The sequence below is a fragment of the Fundulus heteroclitus genome, chromosome 20 (assembly GCF_011125445.2).
Source record: "Fundulus heteroclitus isolate FHET01 chromosome 20, MU-UCD_Fhet_4.1, whole genome shotgun sequence".
Classification (NCBI taxonomy): Eukaryota; Metazoa; Chordata; class Actinopteri; order Cyprinodontiformes; family Fundulidae; genus Fundulus; species Fundulus heteroclitus.
The window spans coordinates 10,580,343-10,591,144 of NC_046380.1; the positions used below are offsets into that span (position 1 = coordinate 10,580,343).

The 10,802-nt window shown below is 39.3% G+C and overlaps 1 protein-coding gene across 4 annotated transcripts in view; it reads left to right on the top strand.

Moving 5' to 3' along the window:
• LOC105928038 (membrane-associated guanylate kinase, WW and PDZ domain-containing protein 3) overlaps window positions 1–10,192 on the top strand; it is a 171,814-nt gene extending 161,622 nt beyond the window's left edge. Inside the window, exons 15-22 of one of the 4 annotated variants that reach the window (XM_012865109.3) lie at window positions 105–290; window positions 518–703; window positions 1,935–2,031; window positions 2,564–2,669; window positions 2,807–2,944; window positions 3,632–3,770; window positions 6,629–6,718; window positions 6,865–6,970. In XM_012865109.3, the coding sequence (XP_012720563.2) occupies window positions 105–290; window positions 518–703; window positions 1,935–2,031; window positions 2,564–2,669; window positions 2,807–2,944; window positions 3,632–3,770; window positions 6,629–6,678 (902 nt within the window). In that variant the 3' untranslated portion in view covers window positions 6,679–6,718; window positions 6,865–6,970. Of the gene's footprint in view, window positions 1–104; window positions 291–517; window positions 704–1,934; window positions 2,032–2,563; window positions 2,670–2,806; window positions 2,945–3,631; window positions 3,771–6,628; window positions 6,719–6,864 lie in introns of all 4 variants that reach the window. The other 3 variants (XM_021317845.2, XM_012865107.3, XM_021317844.2) reach the window with 3 other exon arrangements.
• The last annotated feature ends 610 nt before the right edge of the window (window positions 10,193–10,802 follow it).

A 10,802-nucleotide genomic window follows, 5' to 3' on the forward strand; every position in this document is an offset into this window, starting at 1 on the left:
GACTGCGTTTTTATTATTAAATCTTGTGTAAATAGAAGCAAAAACGTGCGCAAAGAAAACTTCACACAAACTGCACAGACGTTGGAATCTGCTTTTTTTTAAAGCAGACGCACCAGACGAAGACACCCAGGAAATGGCTCCGGTCCTGGTGAACGGTTCGCCGAAGCTACCTCGCCTACCAATGCCCAGCGCACTGGACCACGAGTCTTTCGATATCACGCTCCACCGCAAGGAGAACGAGGGCTTTGGCTTTGTTATCCTCACATCCAAGAGCAAACCCCCTTATGGCGGTGAGGATCAAACTTCCAAGTTTTTTTTTTTTGTTGTTTGTTTTGTTTTTCAAGGATCGATAAAAATCTAAAACCTGGAATTTTACATCATTAGACCCTAAATATATAGATACAGAGCATCTAAATATCAATGCTTCTGAAAAATGTCAATGCATGCCAGATAGATGTCGTATGGTTACTTGAGCCGGATCTCGCCGTCTCATTATTCTTCCTATCTGTCTTTTCAGTGATCCCTCACAAAATTGGCCGTATCATTGAAGGCAGCCCCACTGACCGCTGCGGCCTGCTCCACGTCGGCGATCGTATCTCCGCCGTCAACGGGCGCTCCATCATTGAGCTCTCTCACAATGACATTGTTCAGCTTATCAAGGATGCTGGCACCGTCGTCACCCTCACTGTGGTTCCTGAGGATGGTGAGTAACTGTCTATTCACGGAAATATAAAACATACCTCACATCATAACTCCCGCGTCTTTTCATCTAGATGTCGGTTTCTCAAGCTCAGAATTTGGAAATGATAAATTGCTTTTGCAGCTTTGCAGTTTAATTAAAGCAATCAAGCTTTCACCTAATCATAATATCTTAATATTATATTAACATCATATTTTAGGGTTACCGTCAAAGTAATGTATTCAGATAGTTAAAAATTAAGCTTAACCTCCTCCCCAGAAGAAGGGAGATTATTAAAATGTAACTAATAATGAAATCAATATTTTGTCTATGTAATGCGAAAACCTGGTCCAAAAATGTGTTAAAAATTGCCTTTTGTATATGTTATGTTTAAATAATACACAAATGGCAGGAATGAAGCTAAATAAAAGAACATGTTGAAACAAGGAGTTTTTTTTACATCTAAATGTGGCTTTAAAAAGACACCAAAGTGAACGCTGTGTTTTTTTGTTTTTTTACCTTTCTGTAGGTGGGCCCTTTTTTGTTGCTATATTAATCTAACAAGGAGCTAGATGTTTCCAGCAGACCAAAGATATCCATGATGTAGTTATCTGGGATATTTACGATGTTGTTATACTCTTGGAATTTATTCGTCTCGTTCAAACATAAATGGATTTTTGTAAAGTAAGATGTCATTTGGAGGTAGGGAGGTACTTCATTCAAATAATGGGGCCTTTGCAGATGTCCAAGATAGGCAAGTGATGTACACTGAGTGGATGCTCTTGACACTGTGCTTTTCTAATCTTGTTCTCCAACCAAAAAGCTTTTTCAATAGATGTCGCATCCACCGATTTACATACAGCCTCTTATACTGATTTGTAGATTAGGAGTAATGTGAATGGCTAGCATTTTTACCCAGGGCCCTTTCAGTATGTGTCCATGGAGGCGGAGGCTGCAGTCCTACTGACTACAGACCAGACATTCATTGCATCATGACTGTTTCTGTATAATGCATTCGATTGTGACTCTCCTTTTCTAAGCCCAGATGATTTAGATTTACACAGCTTTGTTCCTGTTCTGGCTTTTTTTTTTCTTACTGCTATCATGTAGTTTTTCTGGCTTAGGGTAACATGGGAAAGTTTTAAAAACTCTGCAGTGAAGGTTATTGTGAAACATTCTGTACAATAGGTTTTCAACAGATTGTTTTTGTTCTTTTTTTAGCATTTCTAATGTTTAAGCACTGATTATATTTTAGAATACAAGGGCCCACCGTCGGGAGCAAGTTCAGCTAAACAGAGTCCAGCTCTTCAACACAGGGCCGTCGGACAAAGGTCCGCACTGCACGATGAACGGTAAGAAACAGATTGATTGATTGATTGATTGATTGATTGATTGATTGACAGGTAAGAATAAAACGTATTAATAAAATGTACTAATGCACTTAAAGTTATTACTTGCTGCCCTTTGGGGCTAAGAAGACTGTGCAGTAATGGATAGTATTGAAACAGAAAGCAACATGAAGGTTGCTAAATAAAAAATAGACACCTTTGATGTTTTAGTATTTCAGAGAAATATTTTTACAGCAATCCCTGAGATATTAACCTGAACAAAACTCTGCTAACCCACAAAACAATGCAGAGTCAGCATAACATTTAGGGTCCAGTAACTGAGTATTATGTCTCATAAAGAGACTATTAAATATCATTATGTATTTATAATAGGGTTAATCAAAACCATTATACCCCCACTATACTATAAATGTTTTCCTCCCAGCTAGCATCCAGCCGTCTATTCAGTTCTATAATTTCCATAATAGCTTTTTGTGTTGGTCGCTCGATGCCTTGCATTTGAAGTGGCTAATCATGAAGAACTGTGCTTGTTTAGTTATAACTTGGACTTGGAAGACAAACGGGATGGAGTCAACTGGTCGGACCATAAAACTCTGCCACCGGCTGAGCAGGGAACACTGTGTGTGACAGGACCTAACCAGGTAACTATTAACGTCTTAAGTCCTTTAAGAACTCACTGCTTGCTCCAGAGGTGTACGAGAAATGCATGCACGATATTCAGACGTGCATTTTTGCGTTCTATATGTGTGCATTCTGAGTGTTTTCCTGTTTATTGGAGGGTTGTCTGACTGTGGAGTTGGAGAGAGGTCCCGTAGGCTTTGGTTTCAGCATGCGTGGAGGAACGGAGTACAACATGGGCCTCTATATCCTGAGGCTTGCTGAAGATGGACCAGCTCAGCAGGACGGAAGAATCCATGTAAGTGCTGTGTTAGGGTATTTTTGTGCACTGGGTATGTTTCATTGCATTAACTGTGAGCAAGGTTATCCTGATTTCTGCATGAAATTCTACCTTCTATTGATCCTTTGTTAGTGCCGTCATCTTTTAAAGGTTGAAATAGGGATTTTCTAACACCACAGCTGGATGAGAACTACTACACAGATTCATTTTGTGTGAAAAAATTTAAACCTCAATAGAAGAAAGTTCATAGTAAAAATGTTCCATGAATGCACGCAACTAACTAAATTCATTTCCACAAAGGTGACACTGTTACTGACACCTTAGTGTCTCTCATAATTTAATTTCCCAATCGGAATGAAATTATTAGATTATCAGATTTTGAACGAGACCCTGAGATGAGGAAGAAAAAAAAAAAAAAGAGCCTCTTTGTGTGAAAGGATCCTGTGATCCCTGGTCATGACTTTGCCTTTCAAAGGATGCCGAAGAATGTCAGCGTTAATTGGAGCCACACAGTCTGACATGTTTGCAGGCTTTATCCACAGTTATGTTGTCATCTCCACTAAAAGAAAGGGCCTATAGGCGGGATATAAACCGGGATCTGCACGCGGCATACATTTTAGATCGGCTAATAATGAGCATCTGTGCGCACAAACACGCTGCAGAGTATGTTAGCTGTTCATTGGTGTGTCGCTGCATTTTTGACAGGTTGGAGATGAGATAGTGGAGATTAATGGGGAGCCGGCTCGTGGCATTTCCCACACACGGGCAATTGATCTGATCCAAGCTGGAGGAAACAAAGTGGTCCTGCTGCTGCGACCTGGAGCAGGACTGGCCCCGGACGGAAGTGAGTAATATTTTCACTTCCCCTCTTGGACAAACGTTGTGTCTTGAAGAGTTCTTCCTATTGCACAGCTTCATATCAATATGGTGTAAAAGACATTAGTGTATAACTGGAGACGTCAGTTGAATGTATTAATATATTACACCACTCCTGATAACGTGCAATGTTTAGCTTTAAAAATGTAGTTTAATTAATTGGTTTTCTTACACAAATGTCAGGGAACTGTAGAAGACTTGTTCTAAATGCTAGCATTCAAGTCAGCATAAATGTTCAATCTTTTCGTCTTCTTCTAAATTGCAGCCATTGGCTTAAATTACAGCTTTGCAAGTTCCACCTTGACGCCACTCAGTTATTTAGGGAAAGCTTCCTGTAATTTCTCCCTGTGCAGTTTGCAAACATTCCCAGGGGAGTTGTGCAACGATTGCTGGCTTGGTTTATACCTATGGGTCAAATATGTAATTTATTTTAACCATTCAGTTCGAAAATTTAAACTGATATGTAGATTAATTACACACCTAATGATATATTTTAAGTCTTTATTTCTGTTAATTTTGATTACTATGGCTTACAGCTAATGATATTCCCAACTCTCTCAGGAAATTATACAGAAATTAAATAAAAAATTAGGACTTTAGCACTAAAATCTCAGCCAACTAAAAAGTAAAAATGTAAAAAGTAAAAAGTCCACCTACTGTGCAGAAGGTGTGCTAAATAGTTAGCTGGCATTTTTAGGATTAATGAGGGTCAGATTGCTTTAGACCATATGCATGCATTGCATTATCTGGTGTCTTTTTTCCTGTCATGTGTCTGAATAAAATGCAAAATTAACTTTTATATTGAAAAGGACCTCTGGGCACCAGTCCGGGTCTTTTTTCCCGTTAGGTCAGGCAAAGGGCTTCTGAAGTTTTCTTGGGTTGAGTGTGTCACTTGTTATCCATATCTATCAAATCTGCGGTTAGCGCTGCTGCTTGTGCACCTGTTTCTACCACAGTTTTTCCTACTACTCAACTCTTCATTATTTTGGAGAGATACAGCCATCTCTGTTTAAACTGCCAGTTTGTATTTTGAAGCAGTGAGTCACTTTTGGTTTATTAACCTTTTGTAATGTGTCAGTGGCTGTCAGCTGAACAATTGCCAACTCAGCTATATTCCCCAACCTTGTTTAGGCCATATCATGGCATTTCTGTATGAAAAACCTTTTAGCATTATTATTGATCTTATAAAATATTCTAACTTTCTTAAGAGTTTTAAACCGTGTATATATTTGTCTGTTAAATGAGTGTATGAGTTCCAGGTTTTGAATTGTTTACATAAATAAATGTACTTAGCGATGCTGTTCTTATAGACTGATATTCACCTGTAGTTTATATTCAGGCTTCAGGGCTACTTCATTCGCTTGTTACTTGATAGTCAGGACCTGTCAAGGTAGCTCCTGATAGTGAGGCACTTGATTGCACTTGAGTTAGTTTGCAAACAATAAAACTGCCAGAAATAAACTGAAGAAAAAAAACAAGAATTGTTGTCTTAAAGCCAAAAAGAGACCAACAGATTTTACTTTCACAAGTGAAGTCTTACTGCTTTCGCCACAGTGCTCCGCTTGATCCATACATGCAAGAAGCTTTATTGTTCAATGGACACTGAAACGGGAAGGTAGAAGAGGAAAAAATAGGAGAGAAACAAACGAGACAAAATGCTAAAAGGGAGAAAAGGTGAAAGAGAAAGAGGAGAGACAAGAGAGAGAGCAATATATATTCCTCCGAGTCTGCTTCTACACCTGCAAAGAGAGATATAAAAAGAACAGCAGAACCAGCCGATAAAGTATTACAGATACAAGCAACGCCTCGATAGCATCACTATAGAATATACAGTATTATTTAATACGGAATGCATAATAATAATAGGGTGTCGGTATAATACAAATTTTCACAAAAGATTGCTTGGAATCCAGTGTTTCTTAGCTGTTAAATTAAAAGTGTGATGAATTCTCTGCTTTTATAATGATGACGTTTTCAGCCCGTTGAAGAGAATCTCCCCGCACTAGATGATTTCCCCTGACATAGATATCTGGGCTCTAGATGCAAGATAAAGGTCACAGAGAGTGTATGGAGCATTTTAATGACACAAATGTTACTGGACCCATTTGTCTGGCAAAGTGCTTTGAGAGGGCATTTGTTGTTAGTTTGCACTGTAACAAAAAGGGAAAATTTTATTATACAGATTCATGATACACAGAGTGCTACATTTCAAGTGTTTACTTCTTGTTAATTGGACTAATGGGGTTTACAGCTAACTGCTTACACACTGTTAAGACTCCTGACTTGACTATTGACCAGCAGGCAGTCAATGGCACGCCCTGCAAATAGGGTCAGTCACAAAAGCCGAAAGGCAAAGAAGGTGACTGTTGAAAGAGGTCTGCATACCAGCATGTTAATGGAAAGTTGAGTGGAAGGAAAAAGTGTGGTCGAACGCTGCAAAAGCAAAAGGGATGACTTCAACCTTCAGAGGATTTTGAATCAAACCCCATTTGAGCTTTTGGGAGAGATTCTGTCATAAACAGGGTTACAAAAAAAAGGATAATTTATTCCCGAAATAAATGCATTTTCCTGTGTTATGATTCTAATTCACTTACACCTGTGCTTTATCAAATATTAACTGCTGCTAACCGGTTACGGGAAATGAAACATACTGACGTCTAGGCAGTAATAAAATAATAATTTTTAATAAATGTATACATTTGTTGAGAGAATGTTTTTGTAGCTCCGTGCCGCTCTGATTCAGCGTGTTCTTGTGTTTGCTTTTATTTGTTAAAATAAATCTGTAATGGTTTGCTTCCTCTGGCTCTTTGATTGCCCCTGATGCAGGTAACACAGCCTCCTCTACTGCGTGCTATTACACTGAGCACCAACACTAACACCGCCACTGCTTTTGCTGGTCTCTTCTCTTTAATCTTGGTAATACTTTTCTTACTCACATTTCCCCACTGCTATTAACCTCACTGATTAAAGTTCTCTCCATTACATTCTGTAAATTAGATTTTGTGTGTGTGTGTGTGTAATATTCCTGTGCTGACATGTCAAAACCTCCGCTTCTCTTTCAGACCGACGTCATCCAAAACTCATTTCATCCGCAAGCTATCCTGAGGAGGTGTTCCTTTCTGGCACATCGCCTCAGTACCCTCCGTATCCCACTGGGGCTTCCGTCTTTTTCCCCCCAACTTTATCCAGCAAACTGAAACATTCTCGCAGTGGGAGCACCAAATCCCTGCAAGGCCACGAGCTCCGTCACAGCAGGGGTCTGGGCTCACTGGAGGAGAGCGATGAGTGGGCAGAAAAGAAGACCAACAGGCTCTCTCCCCTTCTTTACGATCAAACGCAGTTCTCCAGGAGAACCAGGTCCACAAATGACTCCAGAGAGCTAAGCAGCCCAAAGAAAACAGAGGAGACGTTTCCTAAAGCCAAAGAGCAACATCAGAGTCCAAAAAGGACCGACGGTCAGGCGGAGGCAGCAACACTGAGCAGGAGCAAAATGCCTCCGACGAATAATTCACAAACACAAACCGGGAACCAGGAGAAGGCTAGGGCTCGGCATCAGGCGGTGTCAAGCCTACAGCAGACGGAGCATCAACAAGGGCATCACTGGAGATTAAAGGACTCCTCCAGCAGAGAGAGCTTAGGTAATGAAAATAAAAACGGCGAGATGGGAACTCCTCAGTTCAGAAGATACACGCTAGGAAATGAGTCAAGAACGAGGCCAGGCCTTGAGCGAGAGCGCTTCAAAAGAAGCGAGGGGGTGTTTCTTCGTCACAGGACGCTGTCTGTTACAGCGAGGGAGAGTGACACAGGTAGAAACAAAGACCCTGAGCCCCGGGACGTTAATGGCAGCCCCGCAGAAAACAAGAGCGTAAGCAAAGGCGCTGTTAACAAAAGAGACTCGTTGTCATTTTTTAAAGACTTGTGGAGCAGAAAAGACTCTGCAGCTTCGCCACAGGAGACGAAAGTGAGAGAGCGTAAATCATTTATCTTCAAAGAACGGCATAATAAAGAGGACTCTGTGGCCTCTACAGACAGCATTGCAGGGACCACCCAGAGCCAAAAGGGATCCGTTGGCCCTGGGCCGTGGAAAGTACCAAGCTCTGCCAAAATCCTCACAAAAGCAGAGGTCCTCCGTGACCCTCTGTGACAGAACATTAAATCACCTGGACAGGAACTGTGCCATGAAATCTTGACGCTATAAACGTAATAGTTGGTTCTTTTTTCAGAGATCTTCCATGAAACAGAGATGTGCAACATGCTGACCATTTTCATTATCCTTAGATTGCGGTCAGATTTATATTTTGGGAGTAGTATGATTTCACATGTGACATGTAGCACTTCCCTCTGCCTTGTTTGCTGCATCAGTACCTTCGGTGTGGGACTTCAGCACACGCGGCACGCTCGGGGGCCTTGTCGGACCAAGACATCTTAAAATGTGAAAATGTGCCAATCCTGGGAGTCTCCTGTGGAACAATAACGACCATTCCCACCCGTAACAATGCAATGACCCATATGCAAAGAAGGGAGCAAGGCCCTGCCTTTGATTTGTAGTGAACACCCAATGTGGCTGTCATAAGGTTTCATTTTGCCTCATTGGGGGACATTTAGACCTTTTATTTTGTTTTTTTGGTTTTTTTTACTTTCAGGCTTGTTTAACTGCATGCTGTTAGTCCTTGGTTTTGCTTTAATGCACGTTCTCTGCACATCATTCGGGACGGACCGCTTCCTTGTTTTTAATTCTCATTCTTACAACTGGGCTGATTTGAAGTACTGGTGTGAAAATGTTTACTTTAATGGTTACTTCAGACTGTTTAGAGGGTTTTGTCGTGGCACTCCTTCACCATCATCAAAAAAGACCAGAAACTTGTGGTTTGATATCTTGTTTACCATGTGTATAAAACAGAGCGTGTAATTTATTAAGACACTAGATGAAAAAGTATATATATATATATATATATATATATATATATATATATATATATATATATATATATACATCTGTGTGTGTTTGTACCAAATCATTACACGTTTTCATATAGACTTTGGAAAATGTCCCAGTTACTGAAATTGGAGCATTCTTCTGACTCCTAAAGTACTTCAGTGGTAGGAATTACCATGGATCTTTTACAGTAGTTCATGAAATGTATAGACATTCAAACTGCTGTACCAAATGTTTGCAATCTCTCAAAATGTGTCTCATTGTGAAATATATTATATATATATATATATAGATATATAAATATTTGAATGTGTCATAATTTACAAATGATATCTATTGAATTCCATTGCACTGCATCTGCCCCTGTAGCATAACAGAAAGAGCTGTATTTAACTACTGACATTCACTTAATACCAGTTCATTTTTTTAAATGACGTATTGGTACTATTATTATTTATTTTACAATGGCATTTCATGTTTTCCAAAGGGTTCAAGGTAATTTATGTAAAGCTTTACCAGATCTGTGTCATTTCCCTGGTTGTTTATGTTTGACTACTGAGAAACTGACTGCTGTACGTTGTCCGCCTATCCTGCCGTGTGGTCGTCCATTAGGCTAGCATGAAGGATGACAGAGGCCAGAGTGATGTGGTGTTTCACTGAGACACTGTCCATGCTGCTGATGTAAGGCTTGTGTTTGGACAAGCCACCAACATACATGTCACAGGGCTGTAAAGCAGGTATTTATAAGACAAATGGTTCCAAAAAGTGTTGCACGTGGAATCGACCAATCGGAAGTTAAAATGGGGAAATTTGAGAAATTACAATATATGATTTAAGACACACTCAGACGAGCTCAGGGAACACAGTATTGTAGCAAATATGTGATAAAGTTCATACTAACGGCAGCCAAACGGAGGGTAAACTTTGATTGTATCAGGCAGTTTTCAGTTTACAAGTCTGCTAAGGCTATGAGTTTTGTGCAATAGTTTGATTGGTATGTTTGAGTCAGTCCAGCTCTGAATACCAGGTACAGGCTGTTCACTCTGGTCCTGAGAAGGATAACACTCTTTCTACTCTTGTCTCCCCTGCACTGGTTGACTTCCTGATGCTTTTGTTCTGACCATTTTCTATGTCATCTCTGCATCATACTGTGGCCTTGCATTGCTTCATTATGAGAAAAGAAACAATTCCTTGTGGTATCTTCTACATTCTGTAGGACCAGTAGATGTAAATGTTTGTACATTGTACAGCACCTTTATAAACCAACCTGCCGAGTGCTCTTTTGGGGAGAAACAAACAAAAAAAAATAGAGGTATATTGAAATTGCTCTGTTATTTTTTTATGTAAAAGAAATTAAAAAAGAGAAAATATTTAAAATGGATTGAAAGGGGTAGGCTATGACCTTGACATAGTATTCTGTTCATGCACTAAAAATAAAACTTTGCTGAAAATAATGTTTTCTGTTGTTCTGACTCTTTTTTTATTCACAAAAACAACATTCAAATGACATCTGGTTGACCAATATGCCACTACGCTGCAAAATATGTGAAATTTATTTAACTTAACAATAGATATTAAGCCATATGACAATGTTTTGCACCTGCTTTCATAAAAAAACAGCACACCTCTCTCTCTCTCTCTCTCTCGCTCTGTTTCGTTTTGGTGTGTCGCTCACAAAAAACTGGAAACTTTTCCTTTCATATAAAAAAAATACATTTCAGTTTCCCTTTTAGCAATATATCTTCAAGGTTTTCAAAAGACTTATTTAAGAAAATCACAGTTTTAAGCTTCTGTCAAGTACAAATATTGTAGTTTCCCATTTTACTATTTACCTTACATACTATCCAAATGCCTTCTTTGCAATAAAACAATCAGACAGCAGCTTATTTTTCTTGAATTATGAAACATAATCATTACCTTTTGTTAAAACAGGTCGATTATGTTCTTCAAATTGGGGACATTTTTTACTGTCCTAACAAATAACAAATTTTTGCTTAATCAAATCACTTTATCTTTTTGAAAGTTGACTACAGCTTTAGATTACAATGTAAATTAACTTTTTTG